General features: G+C 37.4%; 2 protein-coding genes and 1 pseudogene across 3 annotated transcripts; 1 reads left to right on the top strand and 2 right to left on the bottom strand.

The window, feature by feature from the left end:
* The first annotated feature begins 301 nt into the window (after nucleotides 1-301).
* LOC137943942 (uncharacterized) lies at nucleotides 302-7,861 on the top strand. Of its 2 annotated transcripts, XM_068789387.1 has the most exons (14): nucleotides 302-657; nucleotides 1,040-1,607; nucleotides 1,708-1,798; nucleotides 2,018-2,138; nucleotides 2,362-2,460; nucleotides 4,325-4,621; nucleotides 4,760-4,867; nucleotides 5,016-5,087; nucleotides 5,176-5,262; nucleotides 5,360-5,431; nucleotides 5,542-5,631; nucleotides 7,009-7,116; nucleotides 7,420-7,488; nucleotides 7,578-7,861. In XM_068789387.1, the coding sequence occupies exons 1-14, from the start codon at nucleotides 424-426 to the stop codon at nucleotides 7,650-7,652; spliced, it is 2,091 nt and encodes a 696-aa protein (XP_068645488.1). In that variant the 5' UTR covers nucleotides 302-423; the 3' UTR covers nucleotides 7,653-7,861. The 2 variants fall into 2 exon arrangements, with proteins under 2 accessions (XP_068645488.1, XP_068645489.1); XM_068789388.1 differs by lacking the exon at nucleotides 7,009-7,116.
* Nucleotides 7,862-7,911: 50 nt separating this feature from the next.
* On the bottom strand, nucleotides 7,912-13,637 carry LOC137943944 (phosphomannomutase-like; annotated as a pseudogene).
* A 3,283-nt stretch (nucleotides 13,638-16,920) lies between these two features.
* On the bottom strand, nucleotides 16,921-18,962 carry LOC137943943 (threonine synthase, chloroplastic-like). Its single transcript, XM_068789389.1, has one exon. It carries the CDS (start codon nucleotides 18,819-18,821, stop codon nucleotides 17,289-17,291), a length of 1,533 nt encoding a protein of 510 aa, XP_068645490.1. The 5' UTR covers nucleotides 18,822-18,962; the 3' UTR covers nucleotides 16,921-17,288.
* Nucleotides 18,963-19,030: the final 68 nt, after the last annotated feature.

Raw genomic sequence — 19,030 nt, 5'->3', positions numbered from 1 at the left:
TTGAAAGATCGATATAAATCAAATTTAATGGTAATTGATTAAAAAATCATTAGGTGTCTCGCTTTCCCTTACCTGTGGAAGGATTGAAATTTATAGACTGAAAAATTTTAAATATTTCAACCGCAAATGAAATGCTGAACAGATATGGCATAAAATTGCCAGGCTAAAGCGTGGAAAAAGGGTTGATTTTTTGTAAAATGATAAATGTTGGATTAAAAATTATTCTTTTAAAAAAAAAAAATTTGGGTGCAGACGGATAAAATTGGAATCACTCGTGTTCCTTCCCCCTCGGTTCAGTCCGTCTGCAAGCCGCTTTCTTTCAGTTTCCTCCATTACAATCTCCCGCCAAACTGGTTTCAGGTGCCGGCACAGTTAATCAAGTCTTCCCAGTTTCAGAAAATCCGCTGTTCTCTCGATGTACTCATGATTTCCTGGCCTGCTTATGGTTCCAAACCGGCAGGGGCAATGGACGTACTGACGACCTCTTCTATCAGTCGGCTAGCTCTTCCTTCTGGGAAGAACTGTGTTCCGGCCCGCCGGCCGTGTCTTCGGGTTTTGGCGGCGTCGAGGGAAGGCCCTGAACTGGACAAATGGGACCAGATGGAGCTCAAGTTTGGCCGCCTTCTGGGGGAAGATCCCAAGCTCACTCTAGCTAAGGTACGGTTACACCATTATTGCGAAAGCTTGAATAGTTGTTTTTCTAATCTTCGAAAAGCTTTCTATTGTCGTAAATTTAAATTAAAAAGCAAACACGAAAACGTAGGACTAAAACAGAGTTTAGTTTATGGAATTGGGTGTAGAAAATAAGTGGGAGCTCACTGATAGATTCCTTTTGCACTGAATATGTAAAATTTTCAATATATGGGAGATATTGGTTGTCAGCATTGTTATATATGCTTCTGGCCATTTTTTCATACTGTCCTTTTTATTTGATGAAGTTACAGCGTTTTTCAACCGTTTTAGACAAAGTGCAGTTTTGAGGTAGTTGTTACTTTGTGATGCTTAAGAAGTGAACGTCTCATTGAGTTTCTTGCTGCAGATAATAGGGAAGAAATCAAATCCTGATGTCTCTTCTCTTGATATTGAGAAAGAATTTGAGAAAAATAAAGGTAAACTGAATGATGGAATTTCTGATGTCTCATTTGATATGAATGAAGATGCTAGGTCATCCAGTTCTTTAAACAACTTACAGCGTCCAATGAGAAATAGACCGAGGGACAAAAAGTTGGATTTGTCACGACCAGTCATGAAGAAAGGAGTCAAAAGTGAAGTGACAGGGGAAACTCCTGCTTTAGCTGGTAAACAGTTGAATAAATCATCACAAGGTATGGATGCAAAAAGTGATATTTCTAGTGTGTCACTGCGAAGGCCTTTAACTGTGCAAGTAGATGACATAGAGACAGAAAAAACATCGGAGCTCAGAATTAAGCCAAATCTGTTTCTAAAAATGAGGAAAGAAGTCAAGAAATCCATAGAGAATTTAGGTGATGTCACTCTGCTGATGAAGCCACAGCCATTGAAGACCTTGGATCCCACTAAGGCAGACTTGCCATCTGAGGATATTTCTGACTCCAGACTATCTGAGCCTGAGGATGAGTTGGCAACAGGTAATGTACAAATTTGCCAATAAAGTAAACTCGTGGAATTTCGGTTGAAGCTCGGCATATTTTTGGATACGAAGTATAACACTCTTCTTGCTTTCTCAAGGATTACAGCCAACCAACCAGAAGGATATGGAACATCTTGAAAAAGAGGCAGCTGTTGCAGTTACTGCTTCTTTGAATGTAAAGCCTCAAAGGTGCTCTCGGACTCAATTTTCTGCTTTGTTGCACTTTTGACAGGTTGAATCAAAACAATGTCATTTTTCTGTCATGATTTAATCGTGTTGATTTAGATACCTCTTACATTTACTTTAGTCATGTACTAAACCATAGGCAGAGGCCCAATGCTCAGTCTGTCTCAGTACAACATTTCTTTGGTCGGTATTTTTCTTGCTTTAAAGTTTATTGTATTACAGGTTGGAGTCACCTGCTAACGAACGGCATGATCATGATGAAGCAGGCAGGCTTAATTTGAAAGATGAAAACAGTCATCATGATACTTCCGAGATTAAAGACTTTCAGTCATCTGCTTTAGGGGTGAAGTTTTATCTTTTATTTGAGCTATCCTCTTCTTCTCTGCATAAATCTAGTCTCCACTATTTGATTCCGTGAACCAAATTCTGAAATCAATAAAACCTTGGAGATACTGGTATCCCTATGAACTGTTTGTAGTGGATCATCTTTTTTGCTTTTTTGCTTTTTTGCAATGATGGAAGGTAAGCTACTTCAAATTCACAGTGACTATTCATGCTCAATGTAGGAACAAGAAAAAGACGACTGGTCAAGGGCAGAAAATCTGCTTCGGACTGGAGAAAGGACAGAAGTGGAACTGATTAGCTGCAGTAGTAGAGGTTTTGTTGTAAGTAAAAAATTCCTTAAGTAGCTACTTATATACTGTTCTTTTCCCAATTAATGTGGTTGTCTGAAGAAAGAAAAATACTTTTCTTTCTCAGTAGAGCTTTCATCTAATTTGGGCAACAACTGTGATTTATTATTAATTTGAGCAGTTAATGACTTACCTGAAGTCGATGCTTGTTCAGAAGGCATAAGTGCCAAAAACAACCTGTATCTTCACTATCTTTCAAAATGGAACCTAGAGCTACTTTATTACCAACCCAGCCTGCAGTGGCTTTATTTCTAAGGTATTGAAAGAATTGTATGGCTTCACGTGTAGTGATAAAAGTGCCAGTATCTGAAGAGGATGCAATCTTCAATTGCTAGGTTGTGTACTTGACAGATGGAATGAAAACTGAAGAAATTGAGGGTAAAAAGACGAGTACGGAAGAGGAAAAGAAAGAATGAAGAGAACGAGACGACCTATAAGAGACACAGGTAGCACGAAAAGGATAGATGCAACTTTTCAGTATGGAGTGGGGCAGTAGAGTCAGTGAAGATTCTGGGTGAAGAGCTGTAGTGAGGAGAGAAGGCAGAAGTATTTGGGAATTCTTTCTGTTATCTTAAAAGTGATATAAGCTACTTACTGTAGCCAGTATTTTGAACTTTAAGTGGGACAAGGATTCACAAATCTCGTTCATCCAAGCCATTCAATTGGACATTTTCAAACTGTGGGGGCAGGCAATATCGTTTGTAAAAATTTTAATATATCGTAGTTTACATATTCATATGTACAATGGCAGATTTTCTTGGCTTTAGCTTTAAAAACTTATGATTCCCTTGATATCGATATGATATATGAAGCAAGATTGCATCTGTTCATTATTCCCCCAAAGATGCACAAAGATATACATGGAAAAGAAAACCATATAAATTACAGAAATTGATATTTTTACCTTGGGAGTGCCATTGGGATCCTGGTTCCTTCTGGGATAGGTGGCGTCTCTTGGAATCACGAGGGAGTTACCTAAGCTTCCTATTCTGGCCCAATCGGCTCATTAGACTTCATTACTGCCGAGCTCCTTAGTCTCAAGCAGGGGCTGATTATATTCAAGAGCTTGATGGAAGGGCCACTTTGGATAGAGGATGACTCAATCGATGCTACCACCTGATGTTCCAAAGGGTTTAGTCCCCCTAGGAGGCACTGGCAGCTATACCATGACATTTTTGGACTTAGTGTCTGATTTTCAATGCTCTTTGTGTAATATCCCGAGATCAGGCAATCATGTGGCTGACTTGTCAGCTAAGCAATTCTATCTCTAGTTGTAAGAGAACCTCCTACCTAATATTTTGTTTCTCCAGAAAAAAACTAACAGATAGTTTAGTTATTAGATTTTTTATGTGGTAGATAAAAACTAACTGAGTCAGATAATTCAACCACTAATCTAGGCAATCCATTCCCAAATTTTTCATCACCTGGTTTCTCCAATGAGTGAGACTAGGGAATGCATTCTCCTGATTGAACTTGGATTCTATAAAACAGGGGCCAAGGATATAATGCCAAACCTTGAACCTCAAATCTGTTCCTTTCTTCTTGTTCTGTGAATTTATGAATTCCTATTTTCCATTCAAAAAATTCTTGTTTTCTTTTTTCGTAATTTTCTGTGAATTCATCATAGACACGCTATACATATTGATTAGGTCAACTTCACTGCAGTTTGGATCAGTTCTAAACTCCAAACTTTTGCTAAGATTCCAAGAAAATTGCATTGCAGAACTAATTCTCTTACAATTGGATCATGCCAGTCTATATGTTCACCTTTTCTTTCTTTGCTGTATTTTGTCTTATTTAATGTTTCTCATTGAAAAAAAAATTCTACTCGCTGCAGGCATCTCTTGGCTCATTGTTAGGATTTTTACCATATCGTAACCTTGGTACCAGGTGGAAGTTTCTTGCATTTGAGTCATGGTTAAGGAAAAAAGGGTTAAATCCATCCTTGTACAAGCAGAGTTTGGGCATTCTTGGAAGTAATGAAGTTCAAACTAAGAATCTTCCTCCAGATGCAAATTCACTATTGGAAATAGATCAGAACGTAGAAGGAAAGAAGACACCAGACACAGTAGAAGATTTGCTTGAAGAGTATGACAAGGAGAAGACCAAATTTTTATCTTCTTTTGTTGGTCAGGTCTGACAGCTTGTTACCTAATAACCTTTTGATTCATTATTTTATCTTCTATTTTCATATTATTATTTTCTGTGGTCTGTGGAATATTTGCACTGTTGCTGCCATTATCCTTTATGTGATTTGTTTCATTTGTTGCAGAAAATTAAAGTAAATGTGGTTTTGGCTGATAGAAACACCAGTAAGCTAATGTTATCTGTAAGGCCTAGGGAAAAGGAGGAATTGGTTGAGAAAAAGAGAAGCCTCATGGTATAATTCGTGTTTACTAATGTGATATCTTCATTTTTGAAGTTCTATTGTAACCATCGTTTTTACTCCACTGCTTGCATGGCAGAGATAGTCTGCTGGGGTGTTTGCTATTATCAAGTTACATTAATGCCCCACTATTTTTTTGTAGGCTAAACTTAATGTTGGAGATGTTGTGAAATGCCGCATCAAGAAAATCACTTATTTTGGCATATTTGTTGAGGTGACAAGAAATAACTTCTGTACATTTCCTACTCAAATATTGGAAAAGCTTCAGGATGTAAAAGCTCGATCAAATTGTTCTGTTGTAGGTTGAAGGAGTACCTGCATTGATTCATCAATCAGAAGTCTCCTGGGATGCAACATTAGACCCATCATCCTATTACAAAATTGGGCAGGTACGCTGTGCAACTCTGATCATTTAATTGTTCATTTCCTTTTTTTCACTTCTGACTACCAATTAGGAGCTCTGTTATTTATTTATTTATTTTGTAGATAGTGGATGCTAAAGTTCATCAGCTTGATTTTGGGCTCGAGCGCATCACCTTGTCCCTTAAGCAAATAACGGTAACTTTTATTTGCTATCCTTTTTCCTATTCATGGTTTACTTGATTTGAGGAATATTAGATGATTCTAATTTGCTAATAATTCGATATTGTCTGCACTGTTCTTCACAGCCAGATCCACTAACGGAGGCTCTAGAATCTGTTGTAGGCGATCACAATTCTCTGGGTTGCAGTTTTGAAACTGCACAACCAGATGTGGAGGTACATTTGTTGACACCTACTTGATTGGAGGAAACAAGTTTCTGTTAGAGATGTCAAACACTACAAATTACGTTAGTTCTAATCTTTGTTTTCTATTGGATCTTTGAAAAGAAAATTGTCAAGCAAAGAATTTTCTCTTTTGTGTCTTAGCATTAGGTTTGAGTTTGCTTAGTGTGCCCAACAAATTCATGCCTGATATTAATTCATATTTATTATTAAAAAATACTTTTCTGAAATTGTTGAGTATTTGAAGAATACGGTTGACTGTATGAGATCTTTATAATTATTTCTCCCTATGATGATATGTTTTAGTTTTTGAAGGGCTTCAGAATTTTTGTTACCCTTTTGCAATTCATTTTTTTAATTCTCAGTGACATTATCTTGTTGAGCGAATGCCATTTCCTCTTTAATTTTCTGTTACCTTTATTTTGTCTGGATCTTTTGGCCTTGGTGGTTCTACCTGTTTTCCTTTGTAAAAGTTCATCATCCATGAATATTGCAAAAGAAACAAAAACATTTCACTTTCTTGAATATAACTTTTCCCTTTTCAAGTCCTGGCCTCACCAGTTCAATTCTGGTAAGCAGTTTGCATATTGTTGTAAGTTTATCATTTGTACTATCTAGAATTTATTTTGTCCATTGAAAAAGACAGAAGAAAAGATTATATTAGCCAGTTTGTGTGTCTACAATAAAACATGTTTGTTTCAGTTAAATTTTGAATATTTATGGTCTCTGCTATTGGACTACTACAACACAGTTGATGAAAGAAAAAGAAAAAAACTGATAAAAAATCAACAAAAGAAAGTTGTAGTTTATATGCTAAAGCCAAAGGAATAAACTTAAAGAAACTAATGGGGAAACCTTTTATCATCTGCTAGGGCCTTCCATTTACAATATCAGTGAAGTTTTCTCTGTTGATAAGATTCTTGGGGATAGATTCCCTACAACTAGCTGCTTAAACAGGCCCTGAATGAAATAAGAAGAGCCTGTTGACTACCTCGGAGTTCTTCAGATAAGAACCATCAATCACAGGGCCTATCAAACAAAAAGCAGCATTACTGGCCACAGTAGTAACATGTGTATTTACAGTGCAAATTGTTCTGACTTCATGAGACCGACATGCTGGATACGGTGCAGCGGTTAATCTAGTTGACTGTTCTTAATTTGCATAAAAATGTAGCCAACTTAAACTGCCTAAAGATGGCCATAAAGATATGCTAAAAGGGGTTTTAAGGCAATTTCTCTATTCTTTATTTAATGGTGAAGCATGCATATCAATAGATGAAGACTGTATTTCAAGTTTTTTTTTTTTTTTTTGTCATAGATGTTTCATTATATTTTTGCTAACCCCATGTTTTTGAATATCAAACCGAGCAGTGGGATGATGTGGAATCACTCATGAAAGAATTAAAGCAGATAGAAGGTATTGATAGTGTGTCAAAAGGTCGTTTTTTCTCGAGCCCCGGATTAGCTCCTACTTTTCTGGTACATGGTCAAATCTAAACACAACATTTACAATTTTTTGTATTTTATTTTCCATCTTGATCAACCTGCTTGACTTCTTTGGTTAAACTCTATCCCCACAGTAACTTGTCTCTAGCACCTAGTGAATATCTGATACTCTCCACTGTGAGCTTTTCTTTGATTCATCGTATATGTTTCAAAATGAGACGATTTTTTCCATAATAATTGCAATATCTGGATTCTTCTCTCTCCATATCTTGCCATGTCATGGACGCATTCTCCACTTTCTTATCCATGAGCCCTTCATTTGTTTCCATTCTCCAGGTCTACATGGCTTCCATGTTTGAAAATCAATATAAGCTCCTTGCTAGATCAGGAAATAAAGTTCAAGAGGTAATAATACCCTGGAACGCTTAAATTACGTAAAAGTTATCATAAAATGATGAATTTAGTATGATTTTAATTCATGGGTATTCCTACAGGTGTTAGTCCGAGCCTCCCTGGACAAAGAACAGATGAAAGCTGCAATCTTAACATGTACAAATAGGGTGGAATGAGCAGTTTCACCTTTCAATTCCTGTACATTCCTCATTGACTGTCAGGTTATCCTGAATGACTATTCTCCTTGTCTGTTCAAAATGTTCTTTGTGACTCTGTTCAATAATATTTTTTAGAAAGAATGTAAAATTATATTATACTTATTGATTAAGATATATACCTGCAACCTTGTGCTAAAAAAAGAACGAAAAGAAACAGAAAAGGGAAACCAGAGAAGAAGAAAAGAGTTACAGCTGATGATAATGATATTAAAATATTCAGTCCTGATCAATAGATTGTTCATGGTATGTATACAAATATTCATTATAATGATAGAATTGTTTTTTTTTTACTGTAAATTGCAGTACAAGTAATTTAAGCTGATAACTTTGTTACAGAAACAAAGTACTAGACTGGCACTTTTGCTTCATAGTTCAGACTACAATAAGAGATCACTGTGATTAATGACATGGTAAAGGTTGATTAAACGGCTCCAGTTGACTTAGAGAGGAATAATGCTGTACACTGCTCGGCGGTATCCTCGGGACTAGTCACTGCAGAAGGAAGAACATAGTAAAAGGACAGCACAAACATGAGAAAAATTGGAAAATAGAAACATATACTGATCCTCGCGGCATAATGCTCGTGGATATTTACACAACAAAATTTATTTGTGTGAATATTTTGAACTAAATTCTGTTTATGGTCATGAGAAGGGCAGGTTTTAGACATTAAAATCTCTCTGAGAAAGAATCTAACTGAAAATTTTCTTTGGGAAGCATGACCAACCCTTTTAAGCTTTTTATCATGTTAGCTCACCAGAACTAATGTGCAGAATGTATCTATAGGCTGACTACTAAGAGAAAACCATGAAAAAAGAACATTAAAAGCATGGATTTTTTCATCTGAATTACAATCAGAAATATTATATAATATAACCAACAAACTTCTATAATTCAGTCAAATGAGCATGGAAACACATCCACAAGAGCGATTGTAGCATGTCAATTGGCACTTGAAGATGACACAATAGCAGAATGAATTTAAAGAGGCTCAAAATGTTTCACAGGCTAAAGACAAACCTGTGTGGCCAACTGTTCGGTCTGATTCATAAATTTCGTAGTCATTGCCTCCCTGTTCCAATGAAAAGAAAATCAACAAATTGAGCTGAACTACAAAAAATTGAATTTTGGTTCATTCAACAGAAAAGTTTGACATTGAATAAAAACTACTACGTGAATGTAGCAGACTTCCAAAAAGAAACGGCAAAAGGGAAGCTAAATAGATCAAACCACTGTAGAGATCAAACCTTCAACGATAAGCAATATCATTAAGCAATTACCTTGTATGTCTTATCCCCAAAAAAGTGAATTTCATCAAATTCTTCAAGATATCTCAAACAGTAAGTCTTGTCCCAACCTTGAGGAAATACCTGTCACAAGAACAAAAAGAACTTGAGTACATAAAATGCTTTTTTTTTGTCTCATAGACAAAAAGAACCATATAAACTGATACCAAAGTTCACTCACATCAAAGCTTATCTGTCCTCCAATGGAAAATGTTAGGTTAAGGTGTGCAAACTTCTCCCGGAGCACAGAGACCATCTTTGAACGTACATTTTGAACCTGAATATTTTACAAGTCAAACATTTTATCATTAACTATGTGGTTGTAGAGGTGGAAAGGAGATGAGTACAGCCCAAATAACCAGGCTCGGCTCAGATCAGCTCAGCTCAGCTCAGCTAGGGTTGGTTCCTAAGAATCATAGGTTCACTTCGGCTCTTAGTTTTGTCCCTTACACAACATGGCATTTTTTTTTTTTGTAAAAAACTACACTATTTGAGCCAACTGAACTAGGCAAAGCTCGGCTCAGCTCATTGTGAGGAACAAGCTTGACTCAAACCTGGGTAAGAACAGAGCCAAGCTGCTTGCAAGCCATCTCAGCTCTGTGCCACTCCTAGTAGCTGATAAACAACAGATTATTTTCCATTGGAGCAGGGAGTTATACCTTGTCATACTTTTCAAACTCATCCCTTTCTTCCTGACTGCAGTTACGCCCAATTGGTGACACATTAAGCATACCACTTCGAAATTCTATGAATGTTCCCCTACGTGAGGTAATTAAAGGCCTCAGTTCTATGTTTGTCGCACCAAAATATTTGAAGTGAATATCTCTTCGCTAACCTTTTGATTGGAATGTCCAAGTCAGCAATATAATGGAGTGTGAAATTAGTAAACTCCTACACAAAAACAAGCATGTTTGTAAATAAAAACATAACAGCACTTTAAGTAAAATAGAATAACCATAGTTAGAAAAAAAAGCACCACACCTTAAGTTTGTTTTCTCCGAGGAATGTCTTCAAGCTCTGCAACAAAAGCAGAAATGTTGAGCCATGTTGAGAAAGACACTTACAATGCAGTATTGACAGCAGAAGGTTGTTGATTTGAACTTGTCACATCTTTTCCTTCAAGGACAAAGTAGAAACTACATGTAGGAAAAAGAAATCCTGACACTGAAATTTCAGACTACCTGAATTCCAATGGGTTTCCCGTCCTTGTGAGCCACAAGACCATTTTCAGAAAACACATAATCGTAGTCATTGATTACTGCAGAGAAAAACAGCAAAGCTGTTTAGCCTTGAGATAACCAAAACAACCATCAAAACAAGATCATTATTTTCACTGGTAAAAAGCATTAAATCTGTTTAGCCTGAGATAACCAAAACGACCATCAACACAAGATCATTATTTTCCCTGGTACAAAACATCAATGAAGAAGGGTAAAATATATAGTCAGCAGGAAATGTCTAGAACAGAGTAGTGAAGATCTACCTGTCCTCCCAAGCTGTTCTGATATCTTTACAAGATCAGATCCACCAACGACCCCCACTGTTACAACCTGTCCATGCAAAGTGTGCACTGTGAAAGTTAAACGGAAGCATCGTAATTAGAGCTCCAAACCAGATTTAGATATAACAAGATTAGTACCTCCCCAAGTTTCTTCATGAACTCTAACATCTTTGGTGTAACTGCCTAATGATTGAATAAGCAAAAAGTGTAAGTGATGTATGAACCGACCAACTATACTCTCCATTCTCGGAGTAACTAATGACAGTAAAATCATTATCCTTTCCAAAAGCTCCTATGGCTATGGAGCACTCATCATAAGGAGACTGTTTAGTTGTTTTTTTCACTAAACCAGTGGAGATTGAATGAATTTAAATCCAATTAGGACTATATGGTTCAAAAATTAAAAAAAGAGCTTAAAATATAGAAACCTTTCTTGGAGCAGTCAGGTCCCATCAACATCAAACAAAGCAATCAGACCTGGCTTCCTAGCTGCCATCTTACACCTCAGTATCTGCTATAATATGAAGAAAATTAAACTAGGAATTGCATTTACAGCCAACCTTCAGAGATCAGTATTCCAAATCTAACATTTGTAATTAACTTAAAATTTCATAGAAACTACACACTGATGATATTGTTTCCGTTTACAAGAACCCAAAACTACCACAGAAGTGATTCAACAGCTCATGAAAAAGACATTGCAGTTTTACTAAATAAAAGGACTGCAAAAGCAACAACCTCCTTAGAAGTCAATTGCAGAAAGAGAAAAAAAATGGAGAAAGTGAATAAGCATCAGAACTAATAAATGATAGATAAACATGAATGAGGTGATCAACAACCCCATCACAAGGGCAATTTTTTTATGACAATGACTGTTCAGTTATGATTTGTTCATTCAATATGTATACTTTTTTAATGAAAAATATGCATACTTAATTTCATTAAAACAAGTGCGCTTTTTCCTGTATTAAAAATTCAATGAGATCTTAAGTGGGTAACTGCTATTGTAAAATTCATTTCCTATTTTTCAATCACTACCCAAAACCATGAGAGGCTGGTCTTATTTTATTTATCTATATTCAAGTAATTCATTCACATAAACAAGTTTGCGAGGTGGAGTTTTCTGCAAGACACATTTCTCTAACACCTCACAAAAAGTAAACTTCAGAATTTAACAATTCGTACAAGTGAAACCTTCTCCTTGAATGTGAGAGAAAAGGTCCAGGCCATAGCAAAAAGTCAAATATCATTATTTATGGCCACACTTGATTAGCTTAAAAACCTTTAATAGAGCTACTTAAAAGGTAACCCACTTAGACATGCAAGAACATAAAAATCTTAGTCTTGTTTTTCATTTTCTTTCTTGCATTTAATTGGCTAAATTTCCTAGAAATCTAAGTGACATAAAGTGATTATCAAAAACCTTTTTTCTTGTCTTAAGATAAAGCAAGGTATTATCTTTTTTGTGTGCTCAAAGTTTCCACTTTTATCTCATGAAGCAATGAAACAAATTGATTGGTATGTCTCTTTACCAAATAATAGATTTAGAATTAAACGAGATCTCCACCATTTAAAAAATAACTAAGTACAGTGATTGTTCGACCTGAGAACATTAGGTCAAACACGAGCCTTCCTGCCTCCATATTAAATGTCATTCCCATAAACTATGAAGGAGTTAGATATGGTTTTACTTTTCATAACTAATTCCGCATTTAGAAAAAATCTTAAAGAACGTAATTCATAGATTACTTTTGCAAAAAATAGAGAGAGAAAAGTTACTGGTGCAATAGTTTTGTGAAAAGTTAAATAATTTCAAAAGATAATTTCAAAAAGGAGTTATAAATAGGGCAGCTCCACATCACCACCAATGAATCAAATATGTGTAATCACAACATTATTTGGTCACCTGACCTGAGCACATCTGACTGGGATGTCACTCCATGTTCTCAACATGTTTTAACAAATCAAAAAAATATAAATAACATAGATTTCTATAACTATACAAGAACAAACTGACCGCACCCTCCATCCAATAACATTCCACACATTGTAAACAAATGCTTTATTTTCAGGTACAATCAAGTGAAGGGCCTTCAACAATCTAATAAGCCTATAGTTGCGAAGCCATTGTAGTAAATTGCAGCTAATGAAAGACAAAAAAAAATAACACCACGCTTAATTCACTAAATCAAAGACATGCAAATGCCAGAACTTAAATTAAAACCAATTGTTGAAGTAACAGATCCTAAACTTATAGAAGTAGAACACTAGCAGAAAATCTTCAAACACCATCAATTTACCTAAAGTGACAAAAACCACGGGGGAGTTATCTCACAACGAAGTTGTGTGAGAAATGGCTTCTAACTCACTTTTGCAATGAAATTAAACACAACGAAAGAACTTTTCTGCACCAAGCAGCAAATTTTGCAGATCTGAACAGGGTAACCAAAGATTGGGAATGATTTGAGACGTCAAAAATTTCTTAGTGTTTCTTTGTGATCTCCAACGGAAGAAGAGCACAGATCTAGAGATTCAAATGAATGCAACTCTGTTATCCCGTTTGAGTGTTCTTCCACCAAATAACTTCCCTTCTGCCAAAATCCCGAATATATTCCTGACGAGAAAGAAGAAAGATAAACCTTTTGATGGAAGAAGACAGAAGTGGAGAACTTTCATGGAAGCAGCAAGCATTTAAAGCGAAAAGGAAAACGGCTCCCACAAATAAATGATGAAAAGGTCAATCACTTGTGGAAGGGACGAAAAAAGTAGGAAATCTGAGAGAGAGAATATTCTAACGGGGAACTCGTACCAAAAAAAGTACAATATGATTCTCTAGCATCTGAGAACCAATGCACGAGGAGAGACATGGTTGCATGAACAAGGACACACCCCCGAAGAGACACAATACAATCTGAGAAAATGAGAGTGGAGAGAAGCACGAGAAGCAATTGCCACGAGAGCAATAGGAAAATGCGGCTCGAAAAGGAAGAATCGGCAAGCAAGTGGAAAAGGGAGAAAGGGATCAAAAGCCGAAGGGAGAGAAAAATAACCAGTTATTCTCGACTTGTGAGTTCATTTCGGATGTTAGATCTGAATCATGACCATTTCAAAGTTTGAAACAAAACAACCGCCGCCGGTGCCCGCTGGCTAACTTTTCCGACAAATGTAAACAGGAAGAAGAGATGATGAAGAAGAAGAAAGACACTGCAATCTTACTTGTTCAGGCGAAACCAAAGAGTAGCGACCGGCAACGGTTCCCGCTTTCTCCTCCTTCCCTGCGCCAGCGGCGGGTGCCCACTTTCCGAGATGTGGAAGACGACGGAGGGGAGTGGCCGAGCGGGATCATTATTTCAACCCCTCGCAGATTGAAAATTACAGTTAGGCCCCTAACGAATTCTATATTGGCCCATCCGTTGTCCCCCTCCCCTTTCGTCTCTGATAAGTTGATAACAAAGAGGTTCATAGAGAAGAACCCCGACGGCAGGAAGGGTTGTCCCCTTCGCCATCCGCCTTTCAGTTCCGAACGGGAAGGGCCTATTAGCCCGCTTTCTTCCTCCTGACATCAGGAGGGAGGGAAAAGAGGTTTGGCCCCTCTTTTAGTTAAAAAATAACTTTTCAAGACGTTCTCAGGAGCTTATTGAACATCTCCCACATATTCTCAGTAAAAGAATTTTCACACATCATGTTTTAGAAAGAAAATGATTTCCGGCCAATAAAGTTGAGCAATATTGTTTGAACAGGGCTGATCCAATACGAAAAGTAATTGTAAACATAGGAAATGACTATCCGATCTGCCAATAAAGTTGAACAATATTGCACCCCTGATCCAATACAAAAAACCATTTTATATAAAACATGAGAAACGGCTATCTCAACCGCTCGATCATGATCGGATAACTGAGATAACTATTGATCAGACAGAAATGAAAAAGGTCTAGATAGAGTAACACCAAAAACTCCAAAGAAACACATAGTCAAGCTTTTAAGCTCTTTTGTAGTTTATTGTTAAAGTACATAAATCAAATATATCAACAAATGAATAAATAAAAAGATAAAGGTGAAAAGAATAAGAAGTAAATCTCCCCTGAATGTCATTATTACATATACAAAACCTTCTTCACTGCGCCAATGAAGAGTTTCAACATGTTCCATAAAAATTTTCTTTTATGAACTATAAACTGATCCATAAAATTATTTTGCAAGTCAGAGAAATACCCTAAATAACATCTTCTTAACAAGGATGGATAAATACCCATTAATTCATCAACAACAGATAAATACCCAGCTCCTCCAATCTGGGTTGGCATAAGCCCAAATCAGTGAAGAAAGATAACAATAATCAAAAGCATGAAATTAAACTTGCACACACGCATTTTCATGAAACACCAAAAGTCCACTGAATGCAAAGGTAGGTTGAGAGAGCAGTGTTAGTTTTGCCTCAGAACTCAGACAGGTTCTAGATGAAAGAAATAATTGGCTTGAGCTTTGCCTCAGTTGTCACTAGGTGGGGGTTTCTAGTGTAAGGTCTTTGGATCAAGTCTCACCAGAGGTTCAAGATTCACAAAAATAAAAATGATATATTTAAATTTTCAGACCATATGCAATCTATGTAACTACATGAAGACCATCAGTAAAGTTTTAATCAAATCAGCCAAATTCAGCCCAAGACAATGTTAAAACCAAGTTCAGCTAGAAACATAGTAGACTATAGATAACACCATAATGGCTATTCATGGAATCCTTTTTCTCATAGTTATCAAAAAAATAATTCAGTAATGCCATCAGTCTCATTAAATGCATACAAGTATCCTACATTTTTTTTAAATGATAAGTATCCTACAGTTTCAAATATCATATTAGATCATTTTTTCCTAATAGTTACTTTACTTGAACATTCTTCTCAACAATTATTATTCTGTAAGACAGAAAGCATTTAATATCTTCAATAGCACATAAACAATGTAAACTTTCTCGAGTGGAACTAGTTTCTAGTATAATTCCACATATTTTATTAGCATATAATTTGACAGATTTTTTAGCTTTACTAACTCCTAGACTTTTTTTTTTTTTTTTGAAAAGGATGAAATCAACACCCAGACAGGCAAACAACAAAAAGCAGGTACCCATTGGGTAATGCCTCTTAAATCCAGTCATCATAGAATACCAAGCACTTGTTTGAAGCTTAAGCTGATACAACAAGGCTGATGCTTTAGCTCATAAGGAATAACTTCACAGAAAATGCATATGCAGATCATTTGAAGGCAACCCTACATACACGCAATTGAGAGATCTTCTAAATATTATTTCTTCAACTTTCTGTAGTGTTGATTAGATAGAAACCAGCCAACACCTCGGTGGAATTTGAAATCAAGACATCACGAAAGAAATCCACCCATGTGGCCATTGACCCAGAAGGCCAGATCCAGTTTTATTTCTTTATGAGAAGAATGATCCAGAAATATAACATTCACAGATTCAAAATGAATGTACTAGCACCATTACAAGATCTCTTTTTTATCTCAAAAGTCTTCTTGATACTCTCTAGCTATTCAGGTTGGGATATATAAATGGTGTATTAAGAGTTAACCGGAGTACAAATAGATTACTATGACAATGTTTTTGAGCTATTTATTGGAATGCTAGAATGAAATTGAGAATTTCAGCATTTTCAAAAAAAAGAAGAGAATTTCAGGTTAAATATTGTGTTGATTCAGCAAGCACAACCAAGATAGTGAAACAGAAATAACTCTACTTTCTTGAGCAGGAACTAAGTCTCTGCCATGCTTACCCAAGTCTAGACAGGTCTGTTTTTCTTTCCTATAGATTTTCTGTTAGGATGAAAGAACCAAATCTCGTAGTTGCATATCTCAGTAACCAGATGATATATAGGTAAGGCTCACCTTTCTTACATCCAACAGTCTAAAACATGCCAAGTCAGCCTTCTTGCCAAAGATAGTGCTAAATGGCATTTGCATGCACTCAATAGAATACACTAGAAGTCAAATGAGAAGCTGCACCTGATTACTGGTCATCAAATGGCTATGTAGCAATAAGGTATTCTCTCTCATTCACTAAATTGTAGTCGAAATAATTGGCTTTCTCTACTCAAAAGTTAAGAATCCAACCATGAAAGAACTGTGGGCTTTTTACACTATCCCAGGGGAAGCTACCTCTGTAAAGTCTGCATGTAATCCCCCAGATGGTACATACAAGAAACTGCCCATAGAGAATCTCCATCAACATGTAAGACAACATATAGAACTACGTTCACAGCTCTGTACATGTTGCATATTTGTTTTTGAGGCAAGAAGTACATGAAGTTCTAAGGTTTTTGAAAAATAATTTAATGTGTATTCATCTCAGTGAGCTACCTAGCACCTTACATTGAAGTAACATTGCAATACAAAGCCATATGAAACAATCAAGGATAATAATCTAATTGAAAAATCTAACAAAGGTATCGTATTTTCCAGAATGCAAGAATCATCACTGTAAGCCACAACATTCTTCAGTCACAATTTACTTAGAGCCACCAAAAGATATATGTAGAGATGGCTAATCAGGTCACGGGAAACAGATGAAATTCGTAAAAAAGAAAGAAAACTAACAAAAAAGACCTAAACACAATGTACTAACTGACTGCTATATAAATGAAAGGGATATACTTTCATATATATAATCAAAATAACCTAAGATGCCAATTATTCTCAGGATAGCCTTCAAAACCCAAATCCTAATAATCGAAAAACAAAAAACTGCAGAACCGGTGCAGCTATGGCAAATAAAGTCCTTCCAGAGGTCTCCACCTCACTCAAGGGGAGAAAGCTTCTTCTTGAGCACATCCATAACAGCACCAAAATCCGCTTTCACTTGCACAGGTGGATTGGCATACCTGCAAGCCATGTCAGCTATCTCCTTTGAGTGGTATGCTGTCTTCGACTGTGTAAACTTCAAACCATGTGCCGTACTAACCACCACAGTCCTGTCAGTTCGGCCAATCACCCCACTTTCCCTAAGCTTGATCAAGGCAGACAGAGCAACACCAGTATGGGGACATATAAACATCCCAGATAGATCTGCCAGAGAGGTAGCATCCATAAGCTCTTCTTCAGTTGCTTCCTCCACAATGCCATCACAACTTCGAAGGGCAAAAACAGCTCTGTCAATAGAAACTGGATCCCCAATCTGAATAGCTGAGGCAAAGGTAGAATTTGCCTTTACCGGGCTAAAGTCCTTCCAACCTGACTTGTAGTAAAGATAAAGGGGATTAGCATTTGCCGCCTGGGCACAGACAAGCCTTGGCATCCGGTCCACCAGGCCCAATTCCTGGCACATTTTAAATCCCTTATAGAAAGCATATATATTTCCCAAGTTGCCGCCGGGAACAATTACCCAATCAGGCACCTCCCAATCGAATTGCTGCAAAATCTCGATAGCTGCAGTTTTCTGCCCTTCTAATCTCAGACTGTTTAACGAGTTAGCAAGATAAATAGGTAATTCTGCCGTAACTTCGCGAATGAGCCTCATACATCCATCAAAATCAGTGTCCAGACTTAGAACAACAGCTCCATTAGCAATAGGCTGAACTAACTGGGCAATGGAGATTCTATTTGCTGGAAGGAAAACGAAAGCCGGAATGCCGGCGGCGGCACAATAAGCAGAGAGAGCGGCAGAGGTGTCTCCCGTAGAGGCACAACCAACTCCAAGAACTGGACGCTTCATCTTCCTCAAACGATTCACTTGGCTCACAAGAACAGTCATACCCAGATCCTTAAAACTACCAGTGTGGCTAATTCCGCAGTGCTTTACCCAAAAATCGTTCATCCCATGCAAAACCTCTTTTCCAAACCTTTCCGCCCAGAACAGGTTCGAGTTCCCTTCAAACGCCGACACGATATCGTCGCCGTCAATCTCCGGCAGCACCCACTCCTTCTTACTCCACACGCCGGACCCATAAGGCCAGGTGGTCTTCCCAACACGGGAATCGAAGAGGGACTTCCAATACTGACCGTCGAACTTCTTCAGAGCCTCCATGTCGTGCTGGACGTCGAGGAGGCCACCGGAACGGCTTCTATAGACGACATCGTCAAGCGAGTACTCCTCAGTGGAGGAGGGATCGGCGTTAAAGGGAACGTATTTGGCTGATAAGCCATGGGGCTGCGATGTGTTGTGGCGGCGGGCCTCCTGGCGGATGTTCTCGTCTGCGGGGCGCCTGTGCTTTTGGGTAGAGGAAGTCTCCAACGAACTGGAGATTCGATTGGGATTTCCTCGCACAAGGTGTTTGCGACTTGGCCTGAAAGAGTAACATGGAGTCTGAGACAGGTAAAGGTTGGCGGCCATTACTCCCTTTCTTCTTCTTTGTCACTTACCCGACCTGGACTTCGCGTAGCTCTTCGGTCGCCAACTGTTGTGGCGGCGGGGAGTTGGCTTTCTCTCTTCTTAGAACTTATAAGAGTGATGACTGAACGAAATCGAAAAGAACAGTTCATCCGGTGCTCGGTCATCCATCCGAAGCTGGAATTTTGGCTGAACTGAATTTAGTTTTATTT

This window comes from Aristolochia californica, unplaced genomic scaffold (assembly GCF_029961685.1).
Source record: "Aristolochia californica isolate CCGP_79_NKW_82.1479 unplaced genomic scaffold, dmAriCali1.0.hap1 SCAF_11, whole genome shotgun sequence".
Classification (NCBI taxonomy): Eukaryota; Viridiplantae; Streptophyta; class Magnoliopsida; order Piperales; family Aristolochiaceae; genus Aristolochia; species Aristolochia californica.
This window is presented reverse-complemented; position numbering and strand designations above follow the sequence as displayed.